We start from the raw sequence: 22579 nt of genomic DNA, 5'->3' as shown, positions 1-22579 counted from the left end.
ACTTTAAGCCTTTCTTTTGCATTTTCAGAAAGTTGAGAGGATGAAAATGTGGCTAAGTTTCTGATTAGGCCGCTGAAATTTTCCAGATTCATGTTCTTCCACAACATCCAGCATCGTATTTCTTCTTCTTGATGACATAGGAGGAAATAGAGAAATAGGGAGGGTGGAAGATATGGTAGATTGTAATATGAGGCAGATTGGAAGTGGAGGGGCAGGACTTAGGAAGGAGGTTGAATGGATTTGGTTTCATTACTGAGCACTGAAATATTTCAGCTGCTCTGTCGGTCCCAGGAAGTGTGATGTAGTTCAGGAGGCGAGCGCTTCCCGGTGTGCGTCCTGCATAGTCTGAGGATGACGGGCGGAGGAGTGGCTGCAGGTGTCAGTGCGCTGTGTTGCCGTCGTGCAGGGACCAGCATGGCACTCCTCTGACCAAGACCAGGGTGGACGAGAGCATAGAGGGAAGAGCGAAAGAGGAAAGGAAGGAGGAGGAGGGCGTGAGCGCCACCTGTGAACATACTCAGTCATAGGTTTAATTTAAAAAAAATAATTAAAAAAAAGTCTAGAGACTAGAAAACTATCTCAAAAAGTGATATCAAGTTCTTATCTGAGGGGCACTATACTGGTGTGTTCTTGTGTGTTGTGTTTTTTTTTTCTGTTGGGGATCAAAGTTTTAGAAGATGAATGCATGCAAGACAAAGTGTGAAAATGAGGTGGCTAAGCTGCTGCGATGCTTCTTTGGCTTCATCACCGGGACGCTGGCTCAAGGTATTTACTGGCTTATTTCTGTCTTTGAGCTGACATTGATCTCCCGAGTCGAGTTTTCAAACGCTACCTAGGAACTTGCTGTATTTAAATGTTTTCATAATATCGCCCAACAAAGTTAAATTAAAGTTAAATCTTTTTAGTCGTAGCAGATAGAAATGAAATCCTCTTTTTTGTTTATTCTTTGCTGGAGGATTTTGATGTTTCTCTCCACTGTTCCTTCCAAGAGGAAGCTGTTGTCCTCCCTTTCAACTTAAGAGTGTGATTTAAACAATTAACCTGTTAAAAATAGGAAATATACTCACAAGCCAAACTTTCCAAATTTTCTAAATAATCTGTTTACTGCTGCTAAGAAGAGCACACATATTGAGTCTAATACACTCGACTACACTCAGGGAAAATTGTCTTCACTAACTTCTTGGTTTTACATTTGTTCCATCGTTTTTTTCCCCCACTTATTTTTTCTTTTTTAAAATAAAGTTCATTTATCCGAGAATATTACAGTTGAGGCGTTAGTGATTTGTTTGACCAATCTGTCCTTCAAAGAACTTGATTCTCATTTTCCTTAGCGAGTCCCTTTCAGCCTGTTTCCACCGGTTTGAGGTTCTTGCTCATCCTGTGTGTGCTTTCGTTTTTAATCATCGATTCGATGTAACTCTAGACTCGCTCTTCCTCTGCCTTGTGAATTCCAACCAACATACATCGTTGAACAAATGACGGCTGAATCGGCACTTGCTGTCCCTTCCTCTTCATCTCCTTTGCTTCATTATTAACAACTCTCAATCATCTTTGTCACCTCCTGCCAACTGCTCTTTCAAAGATGATCATAAAATTCATGCAGACAGTTGAGGGTGTGTCAAGGTGCAGTGTTCTCTGAATGTTTCAGTCTTTTGTCTTTACCTCTCTCTCATTTATCTTTTGCTTGCAAAGTCCTGCGCAGGAGCTCGTCTCTCTTTTGTGTTTTAGACTTTTGGCTGCTGCATTTAAAAAAAAAAAAAGGGAGGAAATATGCAACAACCAGAGAAGAAGCAGATGAAAGGGGACAGAGGGGTGGAGCCGCAGCGAGAGACGTCTCTGTTTTAATTACACAGCAGAGGTTGGCTTTGAACCTGCACTGCTCAGGTGGCTCTTATGAAAAGAGGATTATCTGATATGGAAATGATACTGTGTTCACCCTAATTGGGACAGATTCCCGAGTTGGAGGGATGAGGCAGAGACAGAGCAGTGGAATAATTCTGAAGGAGCCGCCACCTTCCCTCGCCCCTGAATGGCCAATCTTATATTCTTGCAGCTGCGGGGAGGCTGAGGTGGCGTCTGTGTGTGCTGAATTTATATGTGGAGGATGATGTGAGTGTGCAACTTTAAAAAATAAAAATAAAAAAAATCACTCAATCACCTTCAAATACATTGCTGTGTAGCTTTGTGTGAGTCTGTAAACAAACCGTGGTTTAATGAGCTGCCTGCCCTGTATTGACACCCCTGGAGTCTCATTATTTGACCTGCTGCCCTGAGAAACACGTGCGCTCGTCTGAGTCTGCAGTTTGCACGCCAGCCTGCTTGCTCTTAGTTATTTTACGAATGACTCAGTACGTGTATTGCATTTCACTGTTTGCTTTGCCTTGTATTAGCAGCTCCTGATCAATCTCTCCGTGTTAAATTTAGAAACCACGTGGCCTCCACGGTGCCTTGTTGCTGAGTAAGCTGTAAGATCTCGGAAGAGAGAGAGAAAAAAAATTGATCCGACTGTCTTGCGTCTCATTTCCGCCCCTCTTCTTTCTGATTGTGTTAGTGGATGGACAGGCAGCTCTGTTGCGAAAACCTGCGCCCACAGGGAGGTGGGTTACATGTGAGTCCACCGTCCTCTAGTGGACAGCTGGCATACTACATCACTGTGCAAAGGCGGCAACTCGCGCTGTTCTGATGACGACAATAAGGTTTGTTGGAAATTGTACGGTGGCCGACAAGGGTCAAACACAATACAACCGCCTAATGCGCCTTAGTTACCGAAAACAGCCGCAGGTATGGAAACGATGCAAATTCACGAAGGCAAACACAAGTCTAGACAAGGCACAAAAGGAGGATTGTGGTGCAAACGGGAAAAACACGCTGCAAGACATAAACACATATAGTTAATCATCAAACGTGCTGCAAACAGTTGCGATGCAAAACACAACGGATGTAAACCAAGAAAACACATGCGAACAATAAACCACTCACTACAACGGAAGTGCTCCAAACCCGCAGGGGGCGCTCTTAGCGGAACAGCTCAGTGGAGAGACACACACAAAGGCAGAGACTGGTTGATGTAGCAGTTTGGTTTTTTTGTCATTTGCATGTGTTTTCTTGGTTTGCATCTATTGTGTTTTGCATCGCTTCCCTGTTTGCGGCGCATTTGATGATTAAGTTTATGTTCTTAAGTCTTGCAGCGTGTTTTTTCCCTTTGCACCACAATCTTATTTTTATACCTGGTTTTGACTTGTGTTTGTGTTTGTGAATTTGCATCGTTTCCATACCTGCAGCTGTCTTCGCAAACTAAGCTGCATTAGGCAGTTGTATTGTGTTTGGCCCTTGTCGGCCACCATAAAATTGTACCAGAAAATGTGTTAAACTTGGTACAACTTAATTGAAAAAAGAGATTCAAAAATAAGTTCTGTTGACTCTAATATGCAGCAGACACACGTGACCGCCGAAGGATTTCTTCTCTCGTAAGGAAAAAGGAAAAAAAAAAAACCCTCTGCAATCCAAAGCTTCCACACAACAGAGGAAACGCGTGCTGCATTTTATCCTGCCGTCGTGCGGAGAACAATCGGAGTCGAGGGAGGGGAGCGAGAGAGACGCAGGGGATGAAAGGCGTGTGGAAGTGTGTGATGTGAAAGGTCAGAGGCTCGACGGCACCATTTGATCCGCGGCCTGTGCCTCGCGCACACTGAGACGAGATGCCACAAACTCAAACAGACTTTTAAATGTGGCCTCTAACCCAAAAGCGTGAACGCACACACACGTGCACAGACGCACGGAGAAAAGAAAAAAAAAAAACCCAAACCCAACTCTCACGTGTCAGTTTTTCCTCAGTGCCAGCTGGTTACCACTGGCAGGTGAGACTTGTCGAGCCAGCGGCTTCATCCCCAGAGCAGGACTGCTGCGGAATCCCCAGGGCCACTTTGTTAGCGTCATTAACCCAGCTGCTGTTGTCGGCGAGAGGCATTATGGGAGCTGTGATGGCTGCTCTCTCCGTGGAGGCCAGGAGGCGCCTCTCCAGAACCAGCTGCCTGTCTCAGTGCGGCCACAGCGCGGCCAGGTACCATCGCTCAGGTAGGAGCTGCCAGTTTCATCGTCTCAGTCCAACGTCTGTTTCACGCCTGAACCGTCTCTCGCTGTCTGCCCTCTCCACTTCTTTTATTTGTCTGAAGTGGTTTATAGCCCTGTGTTTAGTACAAACTAGATAGTGTTGAAAATTGTAAACAACCTAAAAAAAAAGACAATATTTTCGTTGTAAATGTTAAAAACAAGACTGCATCCATAAATGCTCTTCATCGTTAACAAGGCCTCGATCAACGAGCTGCAACTTTAAAGGGCTGCTTAAGTACTAAAAATCTATTACACATCACACATAAATAAAACTGCACACATTCAATTATTTTCCCCATATGCGGCGATAATTTTAGTAAATCACAGAACAGAGACACTAAAAGCATGCTGTAATTTTCCATATGAAAATGACCTGTTATGAAACACATCCACACAGGCAAATGAAGGGGGAAGCCTGGGGAGCTCGTCCGGCCAGACGACTCAAAGCTTCACACCAGCGTCCACCTGTTGTCTCTGTCTCCGCGATCTCCGATGGGGCTTCATTCCCCCTAATACCTCTCGGCAGATCACTTCTTATGAAATATTCATGACCACAGCAAATGATTAAATTGAGCCAGAGGCTTGACTAAAATATCGTTCATGCCCGATAGAAATATTGAATTCAATCCAAGAGTCGTCAGTCTGAACTCGTGTTAATAGCAGGTGAGAAAACTGCTGTGATCTAAGTCACCACGCCGGCCTGTAAGCCTTGAAAATTCTGTAGTATTGGACCAGTTTAGAAAGTGGATGAAGTGTAGCAGCAGCTGGTCTTTATCTGAAAGGTATATTCTGGCATTTAATGTGATACTTTAAAAGACAATGTGAAAAGATCAGCAGTTTTACAAAAATTAGAGATTCACAAATTTCCAATTTGTTTTATTTTTCATGCTGCTTTCTGTTTTTGTTGAACAACATGGGAAATTATACCCTCAGGTTTGAAATTGAAAGCTGCATCGAAACATATTTATTTGTCCGCCTTCAACAAACTGACGGATTCTCCTGTTTGACACTCGACGTGTCTGACTGGGAGAAAGATGCTATGGTGGCTGCTGTCTATTTACTGACTGTTGTGTCAGCAGGCTGCACCAAGCCTACCTTTTAAAAACCTGTTAGCGCCCTAATGGTCCAAAAAAAAGAAAAAAAAAATCAACAACTTCACACACACTTCCACCGAACAGAGCCCACAGACCCACTCAGCTGGCCTCAGCATGCAGGTGGACAGAGTTAAATGCACATAAATCGACCCGAAAAACAAACACGTTTTCCTCCGTTTGTTCCCAGATACCTGCAGAGTGCAGCGCGCTGAGTGTGAGTCTGAGTGTGTGTGTGTGTGTGTGTGTGGACTCTACGTGTCTGTGTTTGCAAGATGCCCCGTCACCTGATCCACTCTGCGGCACAGAGTGCTCACTGAAATGCAACTTTGGCTTCCCGTGTCCAGAGACGCTCCCATCGTCACACGGGAACGCTGACCGCACGGACTGAACATCCAGTTTTAAATCCCTGATGGTGGAGTCGCTTATTTTTATTTTTCTGGTAAGTCTGACTGCGAGGGAGAAGCGGGGAAGCTCCAGCTCCCACTGCCTCGCCACAAAAATATTGATCCCTCTCACTCCGGCCTCCCTCCTCCCTGCGTCTCTTATCTCAGACCGAGTCAATGCATTAACGCACACGCGCACCCAAACACACACACACTCACACAAAGGCCCGTGCACACGCTCACAGCTTATCTCGATGCCTTAGCCACTGCGGAGTCGTCACTTGTCTTCTCCTAAACGCACGTTCAGCATTAAAGACAGACTAACACTCACTCACCATTACACTTGACTACCTGTTACAATAAAGATGACCTGACTGATGAGTTAAGATGAGTTAAGATGAGTTATGCCTGTAATCCACACTAAAGATTTAAATATTGTCCAAAAACTAATTGCAGCAATTAAACAAATTTTGCAGAAATAATGCATATCGTTTTTTTAAAATGCTGCAAAATTTGCATATAAACATGCATAAGATATGCATAAAAAAAAAAAGAGTATCAAGGAAAAGTGTATGCACTGAGCAGGATGTTTCTGTCCAGACGACACATTATTTGGTTGTTGGTTTCGTCTGGTGTACACATCCACAGACCGATCCATCCAATTTGAATAATAATGACTCGCCTTCGTAGATCATATGGCTGAGAGCATAAATTCAGAATGAAACAAACTGCAGGTAAAACAGTAGATCTTCCCACCAGAGGAATGCACAGAGCTATAAAACAGTCGCAGCATCAGCAGTTTTTCTCATCTGAGAGGGAAAACGGGCGAAGCCAACACAGAACGAAGTGACAATCGAAAATAAATGACAAAAGGTCAAACTCTCTTTTTCACTGATGAGAATATCCTGCTCAGTGATCAATGTCCATGTCTTCAGGCAAAGCAGAGTTCTCAATAGCATCCTGTGGTTTCAGTCAAACTCGTCAAAGTTTCCCAGTTGCTGGTCAGCCTCCCGCAGGTCTCCATGACTTCGCAGTCGACCGTGCGACCCTCTGGGAAGGTGTGAATGTGGTGGAAGAGTGGCAGTGCACTTTGGAGCAGGAAAGCCTGGGAGGGAGCTGAGGGAAGAGGGGTGGGGGTGGGGGGTGGTCTGTGGTCGGCTAAAGTTATGGAATGACACTGGGTGGGGGGAAGGGGGAGGCAGAAGGCGGGTTGTGAAAGCAAAAAAAGAAAAAAGGTGGACGGAGGGAGAAAAGGGAGTTAGTGCAGGGGAGCGGAGAGAGACCCGAGCTGCTGCTGCTGCTGCTGCTTCTTCTTCCAAACCACCGCTGGAGTGGAAGTTGAGAGGCGAAGCAGGAGGGCGGTGGTGGCGGCGGCAGATGCTTTTCAAGCAGTCACATAAAACGAGAGGAGTGATGGGGAAGTATTTGCGGAGGAGGTAGACGCCGAGAGAGGAGGTTTCTCTCCCCACAGTCCACTGGGCTCGGCAGCATTTCTCTCCCCGGACGCCCCGGCTGGACTCCTCTCCTCTCCCCCGAGCTTCTCTTCCATATCAGGAGCCGGATTTAAACAAGCGGGGAAGCGGACCGGATCGGACGGGACAGCTTTTGAACTTTTTTTGTGTGTGTGTGTGTGTGTGTGTGGTTGTTGTTGTTGTTTTTTGAAGTTAAAATTAGAGCGCGGCCGAATTGTTTTTGTCTTTTTTTTCCCCCGAGGATATTACAGGCTTTTGTGAGGAGGAGAGCGTTTTTAAATATTTCCCAATTGAACGGGTGGTCTCTGTTTTTGATTGTTTTATAACAGTGGAGCCTTTGCCGAGCCCTGTTGGTTTTAAATTCTTTTTGACCCTGAAGCATGAAATGTCACTTTCTGACTGTGGTCCATGAAAAGATGATCTCACTGGGAATATTGTGAGCAGATGCCACAAAGTGCAGAAGGTCAGACTGTCCTGGACTTGGAGATAAAGTATTTACGTGTGGTTTCGTTCCAGCGCTGAGGCTTTAGACACTGCGTCCCTACTCGGTGTTTACAATGGGATAATATTTGTATACTTGCAGTTGCGGCTTTGCCTTTTTTTCTGGGATCGAAGATGAAAAGATTTTCTGCCGTTCTGTGTCCCAGCCGTGTTCTCCCGAGTCTCTCTCCGATAATCGCCGTGAAATTCTTGACAGCCTTTTTCGTTTTTGTTCTTTGAAGACGTTGAGCCAGAATGTGACGGACGAGCGTGAATGATGACGTGAGTGTGGATGATGGCTATTTGGATCGGGAGGGAGGGCAGTCGGCCGAGCCTTTGCCACTCCTGAGGGGGAGAGAAAGGGAGAGTCTAAACATCTTCGTTTATTGCACCGTAATAAATGACTTATGACTCAACCCCTATTTTCCCTCATGGGTCTTCGGAGGGAAGTTTTCCATATATGTCGGCTTTTGCATATTTTCCACTCCGGCATCGCTGTTGACTTTAGAGCCGCCTTCGTCCGGCCCGCTGGCCTGGCTCTCATGCTGTCTCCTGGGCCTGGGACCCACCGACCCGGCTGATTCCTCGTACTCCCCCCCCCCCCCTCCCCCCACCGTTCAACACTTGTCGTGGACTTTGCCGGCCTGCGCATTTCTCTGGGCCTGCTCTCAGACTTTAAAATCCTCTCCCTCCCCCGGGCCAGGCCACAAAGGCTTGGCCCTGAGGAGACCCTGGTGGTCCGGAGTCATGGGGATCCAGGGCATGGAGCTGTTTGCCATCGGCGTGGTCATCATCCTGTTCATGGCAGTTCTCAAGCAGTTTGGCATCTTGGAGCCCATATCCTCGTTCGAAGGTAACATGTGCTTTATGCGTATTGTCACTGTGTCAGTAGTTTACAGCTTAGCCTGTAATTGCAAATGCACCTTTGATAAATTGACCTGTATGAAAACCTTTCAGATGCTGCGTGTAGAGTGTTAGTCATCGCTAATGCTCTCCTTCGTGACCTCTTTTCCAACAGCCACACACACATACACACACACACACACAAGACATGAACTTGTTTACTTGCACTGGAAACCTAACAAAAAACCCGTCTCGTTTTCTCCTAAGAATTGTTCATGCAGTGGGCCTTTATCTCAATATCACAGAGTAATTTCGGGGAAATATAATAGTAAGTAGGTCATGATCACGTGGACTGGGCCTCTCATAATCGTCACTGTCTGGAAAGATTTAGAAGTGAGTAAGGCAAGGTAAGGTCGTGTTGTCTTGTTTTCTGCAGTGAGAGCTAATGGCTATGATGTAAAAGATGATTAAGCTGTGATCATGTCATCCAGTGATCCAGGAACCAAGGCCATCTCACGGCTTTTGTGCCATAACCGTGAAGCTAGAAGAAGCTCCAGAAGTTTCCCCCTTTCCAGTAACACGACAAACCTCTTATTTTCTTTCAGAGTTTGGGAAAATTCCTTCACTAATAAGATAAATAAAGCCACTCGGGGGCTGGGGGGGGGATTAGAACTTTCCCACAGGGACTGCCAGTGCAAGCACACAGTGCTGCCTTGTGTGGCTGTTGTTTGCTTAAAAAAAACTTCTAAAATGGGAAATGGATTTAACATTCTTAAAAAGCTATTATAATAGCAAAAGTGTTTTTATTATTTGTTTTTTTCTCCCAGTAATATCTTAATAAATGGCCACCTGTCTGCTAGAAAAACCTAATATGCTCCAGAAAACAGTGTCTGCCTGTTCTTTCTTCTTCTTTTTTTCATTTGCATTTCACTGTGAGTCCATTTATAGTACCTACGTGGGAAGAGGTTATTGGGTTGTATTTTGCCCACTAAGTGATACATCACAAACCTTTGATGGACCTGTGGCCTCTGTGTTTATTTGGGAAGGTAGAGGAGCCATTGGATCCTGTTCTTTGAACGATGCAGCTCCCTTTGATTACAGCTCCTGGCTGACGGCCAGCTCATCAGAGTGCCCTGCAGTCAGTGTGCCAAGACAATTACCAGCAGGAAGGCACCAGCCGGAACATTAGTGCTTCTCTTATGGCTTGGGATCACAAGTAATAAAGTCCGCATAAACACCAGTAATGTCCTTTTGTATATTATTTCTTTTCTCAATCTCCCCAATCTTTAATTCATCCATCGTCGCCCCTCTGTTCTCCTGCCCCTCCTCCTCCTGCTTTGGGAGGGTTTCCGCCCTGGTCTAGCATTACTTCACATCAATTATACATGTGGTATTGAACAGGCTTTCTCTGAGGCCGCCTAAATATGGAGTCAGGCGTACTCCTCTAGGACCTGAAGGACATCGGCCATCCCTCAGTTGACTCCAAAATTCTCCGCATTTGCTTTGATCCCGATTCCTGTCTGTTTATTACATTCTCGCCTGCTCCGTTGGCCCCAGCCCAATCTCATCTCAACAGCTGGAGTGTCTCCACCACTCCTGCAACACCTTGAGCTTATTTGCCGTCAGATGTCAAACATCAAATCATCTTTTGTCCAAATATAAACCTGAGAGAGTCAGGAGTGGCTGCTTCATTTCATAGGTTCAGCTTCTCTTTAAACATGCTTCACGGCGTCTGTGGTAGTGCACTGAGTTTCTGTTTTTCTTCTTCATTCTAAAACTCAAAGCTGTATCAACTTTTTTACATTTAGGCAATTATCAGATAAATAATCAGCACAAACAAAAAACATCAAATTATTTCTTCACCAAGGTTGCATGTCCAAATATCTTCTACTTCTAATACTACACACAGTGGCTGGCCCAACTTAATAGATATACATGTAAAACAATATCTTGAGCAAAAACACTCGACTCTGATTGCATTTCGGTGCAGACTCTCTGTACTAATTTCTCTCCTGGAATGAGTCCAACCTCGTCCTATTTTGGGATGACATCTGATGCCAGAGGTAGCCTCGTCTTTAGAGATTTACAAGCTTGGGGTATTTTTACTCCACAAAAGATGTTTTAGTGGTAAATAACATCAATATGCCCTGAAAGAACCGAATATTCTTCAAACAGATCATTTAACAGAGCACTTTGAAGTTGTTAAACTTGTAAATGGGTTGTGGATCATCCGTCCATCCGGCCATAGTTGCTTTGTAGTTTCCACAAACTTGTTGAAATCTGTGGTTGAATTTTTTGAAAACACATAATTTTTTCTTATTATTTGCATAACTTGCCTGACATGCAGTTGGTGTCTGTGAGCATCACTGACTTCTTGCTTTGGTGTGGAAGCAGCAGTTGTCGTTTAAGGCTCCCCCCATACCACCAGTAGACCGGTAGAGGGCAGAGTGGAACAGAAGGCCGGCTGCTCCGCATTGAGTTGATTAGGGAAGGACGGAGGACATCCAGATTACATAAAGTTTGCAGATTCAGGACAAATGGGTGAATCTGTACATTCCAATGGCAAAGACTATTGGAATGCAAAGGGAGGAGAAAAAAATGTGAAAAAGGCGGAGAGTGAACAAGGAGTGTGTGCCAGCAGGGCAGGGCTGAGTGCATGGCTGAGACAGAAGAAACAGGCTGACACCATCTGAGATGCAGGTGGGAAATGGTCATAAACCAGTTTGTGAAAAGCACTGAGATCATATTTCAAATGCCGAACGAGAGAAAAGGTTTTGTCTCCCTCTATTGCACAAAATGCGCAAGGAAAATTGAGTCTCTTGACTGAATAAAGAAAGGCTTTTAGTGGGAAAAGCCACATTGTCGATAGAGGGGGAGAACACAGTTGTTGCATGAGTCGCCAGCAGAGGGAGCATTACCCAGCTGGTTTCCATTTATTACATAATTACGGGTGTTTGACACACTATCAAATCTGTGTTAAGGACCCCATGGGAGGGGACAGAGGAACAGTTTGAAAGTGGATCAGAGCACTAAGTGGGGAATGGGATTGAGGACACCTGTTGACCTTTGTCCCCCTCCCCTCTGTGGTCTGTTAAATGGCTGGGACATAATTAGCAGGCAATCAGATGGAAGATGAAGAAAGGAAAGAGACATAGGGACTGGCAGAGCATCAGTCTTCCAGTCGGTGGAGGATTTTTTGGCTCACTCTATCCAGCTGAATGTCGGATAAATTCCATTTGACGAGCTTTTGAAATTGCACCGTTGGGGGAATGCAGAACAAACCGAGTGAGGGATTCCCCTGTCTCATTGGATTTCTCATGGATTGATGTTGTGCAGTTTTTCCTAGAAAGAATTTCTCCTGCTCCCCTCACCACTTTTTCTTTTTAAATGTACGTTTTGGATCTATCTATCTCCCTTTATTTTTGTGTTAAATCGTATCCACTTGACTTGAGTGAACTAGGAGCCTTGGAAGCCTCCAGGCGCAAGAGAGAGCGCTGGGTTCACCGAGTGTGAGAAATTGAAATGGTGTAGGGGTGGTAGAGAGAGTGTAAAAAACAAAAAGGACCGTGGAGGAAAAGAGAGAAGACGAGGGGAAAATGAGCGTGAGGTGGGAGACTGAGGGGCTGCAGACAGTCGGCATTGTCTGCCTGGTGATCATGTTCCTCAAATTGATGCACCTGCTGGGCCTGATCGACATCACCGAGACTGGTGAGACCACTGGGGATGAGGACGTCCGGGATTAAAGACGCACTTGTAGATATTTGTGAATGCTGTTAAGCTTAATTCTGTGTCTGTACGAGGGAATTCAGAGCCATCCTGCATTTATACAGAAAGTATGGATTGTTTTTTATATTATTCATGTGGAATAACCTAAAACCATTTTTAAAAAAAAATGTTTACTACTATGTCTTCCTTGGCATTTGGCGAAATAAGCATAGTTATTGTAAGATTCTTTTTTTTCTGCCAGCCTGAGTCGGCACTGACCGTGTTTGTAGTTTTTCTGCTCCAGCAACAAGAAATTGTTACTTATAAACTGAAAAACAAATAAGTCATGAATGTTGACAAGAAAAAGTCAGCAGAGTGTAATAGAACAGCATCTCTCTCATACAGAAAATATACGCTAAAAATCACAAAGAATTCTAAAAATAAGTGAGAGATTTGCACACTTCTTTTAAGAAGGAATTTCCTGCTGATGAACAGAATGCTGTTCCGTCACGCCACTCGTTGGCCAATTTGACATTCTTACCGGCGGGATGGTCCTTTGCCTAGATGTGGAGGTCAGAGGTCGTCTCCTGCTGCCTCCTTCTCATGCCTCAAGAAATGATCTGCTGTTGCCTCAGACTGGATCACCTCCCTCCGTTTATGATATTTTCGTTTTTTTTGGCTTCAGTTTCACAGATGTTGCAATGAGCTGCTCTATGGGGGGGGGGGTGTTTTGTCAGAACACAAGTGGAGCGCTGCTCCCCGGCAGAGTCGACTCCCGTTGTTTAAAAATCTGTCAGTGTCTGGTTCTGACTTGACTTGTTTTCTTTTTTTGTTGTTTTCCTTTCTTCCTCTTCCTGTCTCCGTCCTCCTCTCTCACTGTTCTCCATTTACACTCTTTCACTCCATCTCCAATCCGACACCCTTCCTGCTCCTCCTCTGTTCTCTCTGTGTGAAGATGGTGAGTATGATGAGTGTTTAATAGAATCCCACAGAGAGCCCCTCCCACCACCCTCCTGTGGATGTTCCCTTCACCCTCCTCACGCAGTGCTTTCTCTTAGCGTGTGTGCGCTGACTGTGCTGCAACAATCTAATCTGTGGTTCATCACCAAAACAAAAACAAAAAAAGGAGTGACTTGGACTCATTGTCTCAAGCGATAGTGATATCCCACTGGTGACATTTTCCGCCTTAAAGAAAGTACCTCCTCCTCCACTGGAACGCCCTCCTGCTTTTTTTTTTTACACCTCCTCCCCTTCAGTCTCTTCATTGATTAAACTCTCCCGGTTTTTCCCCCCCCACCCCTCACATTCTCCGAGTTGAACGTGTGACCTTGACTCCCCTCCTCCCCCTCCTCCCCCTCCTCCCTAACCTGCATCCCCGCACTCAACATCTGTCCCCCATCCCTCCTCTCCCACCTCCCTCTCTCTCTGTTTCTTTCTCGTATTCCCTTTTCCTCACCTCCTGTCTGTCTGTCTGTCTGTCCATCCCTCCCTCTCTCTCTCTCTCTCTCTCTGCCTGTGTGTGTTTCTGCCTCTGTCCCCCACAGACAGCAGCGACAGCGACCTGGAGCTCTCCACGGTGCGGCACCAGCCGGAGGGTCTGGATCAGCTGCAGGCTCAGACAAAGTTCACCAGGAAAGAGCTCCAGTCTCTCTACAGAGGCTTCAAGAACGTGCGTTGGTGCAGTGAGACACACTAACGCTGTTCTTTATTTAGGGCTAAATTATCCTAACATGTTTTTTTTTCCATTACCCCGTCTTGAGCAGGAGTGTCCCAGCGGGATGGTCGATGAGGAAACATTCAAGACCATCTATTCTCAGTTCTTTCCCCAAGGAGGTTAGATGTTAAAACTATCTCTCGTCCTTAACAAGGAAGCGCTTTCATTTTCCCCTCAGCCCACATTCATTTTCCTTTTAAAAAGACCCATTACTTCAGGCTGCGCTTAGTCGCTACAATAAAATTAGGGAGTAAAAACGTTATTTTCGAGGATGGTTCAAATAAGGCGCTGTGCACTGGAACGCTTTATGAACCATGATTGATTTCACTCACACGTTATGAAAGTGAGGCTAAAAGGTGACTAAACATAGTGAAAATTGAGACTCTTTAGTCAACAATAATTATTAATGAAAGAGAAAGCTGCCATTGCACAAACAGCAGCAGTTGCTCTTTTCACACATTGCATCCACCCATTAACATGTAACCAAACCTTACGTTACAACACACGTTACGCAGCCCAATCTGATTCATCATTGCGAAAGCATTTTAATGATTTCTGCTGACTAACTGTCAACAATGAAGACTGCAAGTGTTTAGTTTCAGTATCAGGTGAAGCCTGAAATCTAAGGACAATATTTAACAACTCTACCGTATCTACACATCCACCTTGTTCCCACAGATGCATCGACCTACGCCCACTTTCTGTTCAACGCGTTTGACATCGAGAGAAACGGCTCGATCCGCTTCGAGGACTTTGTCATCGGCCTGTCGGTGCTGCTCAGGGGCTCGGTGACCGAGAAGCTCAACTGGGCCTTCAATCTTTACGACATCAATAAAGACGGCTACATCACCAAAGAGGTGTGTGATCGCATTTCAACGACAACAACAAAAACGTATTATTCAAATGGGCTAAAGCAGGGGTGGGCAGTTATTTTTTGCAAAGGGCCACATGACAAACCTGAATCGTGTCGGTGGGCCACGGAAGTTTTGTCGACGGACCCGGGGGGTGAAATCGCGCTATCGCTATCGTGCTAACGTGCTGACAAGCTTTCGGTGACGGCGGCAGCGGGCGGGGGGGGGGTGATCAGCCTCACGCGGGCCGGACAGAGACACGCAGCGGGCCGGATGTGGCCCGCGGGCCGTACTTTGCCCAGGTCTGGGCTAAAGAGTAAATACATGAAACTTCAGGTGGGACAAACTTTGCTCTGTACAAAACTGGTGGCATCCTGACAAGTTCAGCTTGAAGAGACGTCACGTGCCTTCTGTGTGTGTTGTTGCCACGTGTTCATGTTTGTTTATGTGAATCTCGTCCTCCACCCCCTCTGGAACCACTGGCCCTCTCCCTTCCCCAACACATACCAAATAGTGGGGGTTGGGGACGGGGGGGTTGACACTGTTGGACACTGACGATTAGCTGCAACTCTCGCCTAAATTGTAGTTTACAGGGAAACAAAACCAACACAGAGGAAATTCCGCGAGGGACGTCGACTCACTAGCGCTGTTCCGAGCCTACTTCGTCACATGACTCTGTCTACAAAACAGGGACACGGTCATGTTATACCTTTGCTCTGGAGGCCACTAAGGACATAAAGGCAGCGGGAGGGGCAGGGGGTGGAAATGTGGTTGGAGAGGTGAAAGGGGAAATGCTGCCACTGCACCGTTTGTTTTTAGATGCCTCTTCATGCTGCAACCACTACAAATTCAGTAGCTGTCAAAAATGCTAAATGGTTTGCACTTGTATAGCGCTTTCCCAGCATCTTCACGGTACCGCAGAGTGCTTTACATTGGCCTCTTATTCACCCATGCGCACACACATTTATACACCAGTGGGTGGCTGCTGCCAAGCAAGGCACTGCCAGCCCCATTGGGAGCAATTTAGGGTTCAGTGTCTTGTCCAACGACACTTCAGACATGTGGACAGTTGGATCCGGGATTCGAGCTGCCGACCCTTCGATTATCAATTTGCGGCAAAATTGATTTAAATTACACCTGCACTTTGAGGTTCCATTCGCAAAACAACAGCACAGTTCAAAACTGCTGTTGGGTCCTGTCAGTGTTTCTCGAGGTGGGTGGCACAGGACTGGCATGGGGGTTGGGTGGCGGGAACAATCTTTCGATGCTGGAACTTTTTCCATGGCGGAACCATTAAACAAAAAGTGTTCAGTCAGTGTGTAGCTAATTAAAAAAAACACTGTTCAAGTACACAGGATGGACAAATATTTGACAGGGCCGGAAAAAAAACAGCAACCAAAAAACCAAATAAGAAAATATGACGAATCCTGTCTTGCTCTTGTCTTCACGGTGAACTTGTCAGAGTGACCTGTGTGTATTTTTAAGTCTGAAACCTCAGTTGACAGTATGAGACCCAACAAATTAAAAAGACACTTTGAAACATTACACGCCAGCCACGTTAACAAGCCACTCAAGTTTTTCCAGAGAAATATCACCTTGTAAAAGCTTCATCAATGAACAGCAAAGCACCTTTATGACAGCACCACCGTCATACAAAGTCACGTGCAGAATTGCACAATGCAAGAAACCTCACATGATAGCAGAGGAGCTCATACTCCCTTCAGCTTTAGAAATGGATTCAACTATGCAAGACGTATAGGCAGCATTTCAGATGATCTTGAAATAAAACTTATCAATAGAATGAAAGAAAGACATTTTAAAGTTGAAAACAGCCTATTTTGTCACAGTTTTGTCAGGGTTTTCTTCCTTTATAAGGGGGGGGCATGCCAGAGAAAGTTTGAGAACCATTGGGTTATGTTAAGAAATCTAGAAATGTCCTTGTCAAAAAAACTTCAAGGAAGTACACCACTAGCTTTGAAACATCGCAATAAAACAAAAATATATCATCAGTGGATTAAAAATCAATAAAACAAGATTCTTATTCCTTATATTATATACATATATATATATATATATATATATATTGTACATATTTCCCTTTAAAATGCTGCATTATGTGCATGACAATGGGCATTAATAATTTAATTACTTTTTCTTTTTTTTCTCCTCCAGGAAATGCTGGCAATAATGAAGTCAATCTATGACATGATGGGAAGGTACACCTATCCCTGTGTGCGAGATGAGGCACCATACGAACACGTGGACAAGTTTTTTCAGGTTTAAATGCAGAAGCTTGTGATGCTGCTTCTCTACTCAATTGATATGTAGTAAATAATAATAATAATAGTAATAATAATAATAATAATAATAATAAAAATAATAATAATAATAATGATAATGGAACTAACATCTTAAAATGCTCAAAATGTATAATTTCTTCATCTTTTCTTACTGGGCTTTTCCTTCCAGAAAATGGATAAAAATCGAGATGGAGTGGTGACCATTGAGGAGTTCATTGAGACTTGCCAGAAGGTGAGTTCTGGTTTAATGCTGACATTCATATGTTACACATAAAAAGCTAACCTCTTTCTTCTCTTCCCAATTTAGTGTTCTTACATCATGCAGTCATTTTAGAAACATTGTGCAATACTTTCACTGAAGTAATAGTTATTACTTAATATCCCTTGTTGCTTTTTTAAGACTCTATTTTCTGACCTAAATTGCTGCAATAATGATGATACACAAACTAGATAGATCAATGATTTGTGTTTAATTATCATGAGACATTTTCTGTATACCAGCACAAGAACGGGATAGTTTTCTGTTTCCAAGTCACACTGAATGGTGTCTCCATTGCAGACAGTGTTCAAACCCACCCCGTTATTCTGAGCATTTTCACTGCAACCATTAGTCCACTGAGATACAGCAGAACCGCAAATAATCCAATGGGCAAATGGACGTGGTTCATGAAATGACCACCTACTTTTGTACCCGTGTTTTAAATTATAAATAATAAAAGAAGAAAGAATAACACTTCAATGCAATACTACTACTTGTACTACTACAAGTAATAATAATAATAATAATAATAATAATATTAATAATAATAATAATAATAATAATTAATTTTCACAGCATTGAGTTTAAATTCTTCTTAAATGTTTCAGCATTTTCCTCATGGCCTCCTGATGCTTCTGCAGAAAAACCTGATTCTCAGTTATCAGGAGATTCCATTAAAAAAAAAAAAAAAAACATGTGTTCAAGAATCTAGTCTAGTTTTGGTGGATGAAATCAAGTTACTTTCATGGTGTAAAAACATTGCAGTGCAGATGAATTGAATCTAGATACTGCAATTGTTTCGTGCTGGTTAAAACCACACTGAAAAAATATTTGTGCACTTTTCTCAAGACAGTTGCTGACTAGGCAAGAATACGTTCCCATGTTTTCAAAAACGGTAAATCGTGGCGTGACACTTTAGACCTACTGTGAAACAATTCACTTCCTGAATGCCATTGTTGTGTGTGTGTGTGTGTGTGTGTGTGTGTGTGTGTGCGTACACATGCACACGCGACACAGTAAAACCGCTGCCACAAAAACGGAAGATTTCTGGGAAAGAATCTGCTGACCTTGCTGAAAAACACAGAGGATTATATGAAGTTGTTGCGGTTTTGCTTATGTTGTGTTTTTTTTCTGCACCTAAATCATGGCATCTGAAAACCGTTTCAAACATGCATAAAGCAAATCATTTTATGCATAATATAATAGATGAGTTGGTCTCTCTATAATTGTGCAGAACACTTTGAGAAGGATTTGGGCTTTCTAAATAACAGTGATTGGTTTATTGATTGATTGATTGATTGATTGATTGATTGATTGATTGATATATTTGTCCAATCTAATAGTCTCATGTCTATTAGATTGGACATATCATAACTATTTTACTCAAAGTGTAATTTTAAATTGCAGATTTTTTAAAAGCACAACACAAACAAGACACAACTGAACCACAACAACAACTGCAGAGACATGTAATTAAACATAATGCCTAGTCGCTCATGGGAATTAGAGATGACACGCTCTACCTAAACTGTGACTAGAGGCAGGTTCATCAGACGCAAAGAAAAACAACAACAAGTTACAGCCGAGGTGAGATCACCTTGCCGCTGCTTATTTCTTAATCCAAACTTGTTAAGTCTAAAGTCAATTTCTATTTTCATTCTTAAATGAGGTGGCTGCTTGGCTATTGCTTACAACAATATTTGCTACTGTTAAACAACAGACCTCGGCTGGGAAAACAGGTTTAAAGCCTTTGGCAACGCAAATGCACATATACAGGAAGCAGGTTGCTTTTGAGTTAGAACATAAATTTGATATCCTCGATGCATCTATGCTCCCTGATTTCAAACCAAGTTGCTAATTTCAAAGATTTTTTTTCTTTAAAACACAAAAAATATCGACGGCCGAACCAAAAAAGACTTAACGTTGTTTTCTTTTCCTTTTGCTTCTCTGCAGGATGAAAACATCATGAACTCCATGCAGCTTTTTGAGAATGTGATTTAAACTAGCAGGATGCCCCCAGATGTCAGCCCACTCACACATACAAGCTGCAGACCCGCACACACTCATGCAGTTCCGACTCCACACTCAGCCGTGGCACCCTGGTTAATGTACGCACTGTAGAGCTACAAGGAAGAGACGGTTTGCTGTGTCATGCTGCTGCCTCAGGACTTTCAAGGACTGCAACAGTCAGAGGCTTGATGGGTAAAATTCCCTATCTGAAATGTTTTTTTTTTTTTTCTGTGTGTATGTGTGTGTGAGTGAAAACCCAGAAAAGCCTCTTGTGCCGTTATCTGCAGTTGAAGAGAAACAACAAAAGGAGGAACTACTGTCCGAAAACCACTGGCCTAAGCAGCCCACAGACAGCTTCCCTTTCTCACACACGCATGATACTGCCCTTGCCCCCTTCCAAAAAAAAAAAGTCTTTGTGAGACACAAAAAAGAAATGAAAAGAACTAAAGCATGTTTGTCATAAAATATATGACATTAAATTAGCTTGCGCTGCAATTTGATGTATTATATGTGCCGGCAGTAGGGGCTCTGTAGATACCTGCACCTGATACACCTTTGGTGTATGTATATATGTATAGTGAATAGTCAAGACACTCCTCATCCTATTGGGTTCATCTGCGCTCCACTGAAAGATTTAGCAGGACCAGAACCGGATATTTGTTTTGAGATTCTTCATTTGAATTGGTTTAGCATCATGTCCAGTAGCAGCTCTCCGCAGAACTTCATTGCATTCTTCCACAGTCATGTTTTTGTACGTAAGATGATTTGGCCAGAATGGCTAAGCGCGTTTGTACAGAACTGTAATGATACAGAAGGACTGTTCAAAGTCTGTTTTATTGCAGTGATGGCATGCTGAATCTTAGTGCCACGGTATTATGTACAGTACAGTAGGACCTTTGTGATGTCATACAATTAAAAAAAAAAAGACTGTTGGCAGCTGTGACTTTTTAATGTGTCCCTCCACCATGTTGTGAAAAATGGTGAGTGAGACACCAGTCCCTCAGTGTGTTGTGGAACGACACACCAAAAGATGCTTTGTTTACAAAGGCGGCGCGTGAAACAAAGAGGTTTTTGAGCGCGCCAAGGAACCTTGAGTCTTTCTCCGACTTCAGTGTTAAATGCTAACAATTTATTTAAAGAGCTTTTCACATCATTATTACTAAGCACTTATGTTATACAAACAACTAAAAACATTAATTTCATTAACACAAATGAATAATTTTTGTCATGAAAGACAACATTTTCTCGTGTTGAATTATTCATATTATGACATACCAAGAGCGCCATGACTCTCATATTGCGGCCTTTCGCTACAAATCATTTCAATACAGCATGCGATTCTTTTTCTCATTATTGAGCATTTTTGTGTGTATTTGAAGTCTTTGACAAAGATGAATGACTGGAAAACTTCACCCACCACCGCTCCTTTTCAAATCCCTTATTGATTTTGCACCCATGTGTCGAACATTTACCAGCATAATTGGCAACAGAACTAGTCATAAAAGTTGTGTGCCCTCCTTCACATGGATTTCAAGTTACTATGTCACTTGGCGAGACCATGTGATTCAAGAGGCTGAGTCGGTGTTATTGTATAAGTCACAATAACCTAATTACTGATTATGTGAGTGAAACAGGGATGTCATTTAAGTCCCACAGCTCCTTTTATTCATGGGACTCGGGTTAATCTCAGCCAGACAAATTTGTTGCAGAGTTAATATGCAAGTTCTGTCTTGTGAGCTGCCTAATCACTGGGCCATTGTTGGCCAACAGGCTACAGCAAACCATTTATACAGTGGAATGCAGAAAGATAGTTGGAATAAGAGGAATGCTTTTCGACAAATTTTTTAATATTATCTTGGATTCATTACTTCCATCCAAACTTTTAGATCCTTGAAAACCACCAAATTACTAATCTCTATTGTTGTCAGTAGAATTTGGCTATGGTGTTATAACATGGCAAAACTAAATAAAGTCACAAGTACAATGTGCACCTGATGAAGTGGAAAATGAGAAGTAAAAACAACCCAGTTGATAGTTTGCGTGAGTAACACCTGGGTCACGGTTATAACCATGACGCACCTGAGAAGGCGGAGCTTTAATGTAAAGACGTCAATACTGTGAACAAAAAAAAAACCTAAATATTAAGGGGGGGATTTTCAAATCGGTAGTAATTTTCAAGAAGCGGTGATGTGAAACTACAACAGAGAAAAAGCCAAAACCAGAACAGTGCTGTGGTTCCCTGTGTCTCTGAAAAATGAAATCAGTAGCCTTTGGTAGCTATAAATAAAACATCCCTATTTATTTTCAGATCAGCAGCACAGAGAAAGGAACTACTTCCTCCTGTGCACGTCCTGATGTCAGCGCTGTCAACAGCCCTCGCTAGAAGATAGATAAGTCCTCCTTTGCTTGCTGCACTCTTTAGAAAGTGTCTGCAAAATGCACACTTTTAGGAAAACTGCCCCTCGTGACGTCACAAACGACGCTGTCACCTTAGTGATACGTCTCTAAGCTTAGTGAAAAACACCCCAGCCGAGATGTTTGTCTGCCACATTGTTCTGCCCACATTGTCCTCATCCCCTACCATCACATGGATCAACAAAGCATCACTTTTACCTGAAACAAAAAACAAGACAAGACAAGAAATGGGTACACAGGATCTAGTTTTCCAGGTGAGTATTTGTCAAGGCTGCTCAAATATCTGAAAATGGGTACAATACCTTTATGACCTTGAGGCAGGTGCAGGTGCACAGGGAAATTCTAGTCCTGATATGCTGATTGGTATGATAAGAAATTGTTGAATAAACATTTACCAGATATAATTTTAAACGCAGCACGGTAGCATCACCACGCTATAAAATGATACTATTACTATAATTGTGTTATGTTGTCATAATGTAACATTACGACATGAGACTACTTTCTTCGGTAAAACATTAGGCAACGTGACACCGTGCGCCTTAGGCAGTTTCATAGTTACATACAGTGCTTGGCTCAAATAAATAAGTTTCTGGTTCTCGGTTAGTACAAATATCATCATTGCAAAACAACAAAACTATTACTAATAACTAAGCTACTACTAATATGTATATATGACATAGTATTTTGATGACTTTAGTAGCTACATACACTATACGTGTAATTTAAAAATGATTACCAAGCAGGTATGTCTGGAATGTAGTTCCGGCAATGCATTTACTTGACTTCTTCCTGACCAACTCTGCCTCGAAATGTTACATGTCTCATCGCACGATGAATGTGCAGGTCAGAACTTGTCAACGTGAGGGTTTTTGGAGTTGTTACACAATGCAATATCGACAACAAAAAAATGTGATGTTTTGAGGGAAGGAGACCGGTACCG

The 22579-nt window shown here is 43.3% G+C and overlaps 1 protein-coding gene across 4 annotated transcripts in view; it reads left to right on the top strand.

Moving 5' to 3' along the window:
- The window catches only part of kcnip3a (Kv channel interacting protein 3a, calsenilin), a 31385-nt gene extending 11215 nt beyond the window's left edge, over positions 1-20170 (top strand). Inside the window, exons 1-7 of one of the 4 annotated variants that reach the window (XM_076033224.1) lie at positions 6821-8392; positions 13632-13756; positions 13851-13920; positions 14480-14658; positions 16825-16929; positions 17122-17184; positions 19165-20170. In XM_076033224.1, the coding sequence (XP_075889339.1) occupies positions 8287-8392; positions 13632-13756; positions 13851-13920; positions 14480-14658; positions 16825-16929; positions 17122-17184; positions 19165-19212 (696 nt within the window). In that variant the 5' untranslated portion in view covers positions 6821-8286 and the 3' untranslated portion in view covers positions 19213-20170. Of the gene's footprint in view, positions 1-6820; positions 8400-10740; positions 12091-13631; positions 13757-13850; positions 13921-14479; positions 14659-16824; positions 16930-17121; positions 17185-19164 lie in introns of those variants that run through there. The other 3 variants (XM_076033223.1, XM_076033225.1, XM_076033222.1) reach the window with 3 other exon arrangements.
- The last annotated feature ends 2409 nt before the right edge of the window (positions 20171-22579 follow it).

Source organism: Nelusetta ayraudi, unplaced genomic scaffold (assembly GCF_046127955.1).
Source record: "Nelusetta ayraudi isolate G7.1 ecotype Tasmania unplaced genomic scaffold, CSIRO-AGI_Nayr_v1 ptg000041l, whole genome shotgun sequence".
NCBI lineage: Eukaryota > Metazoa > Chordata > Actinopteri > Tetraodontiformes > Monacanthidae > Nelusetta > Nelusetta ayraudi.
Note: the sequence above shows the minus strand (reverse complement) of the source record. Positions and strands in the feature narration are given on the sequence as shown.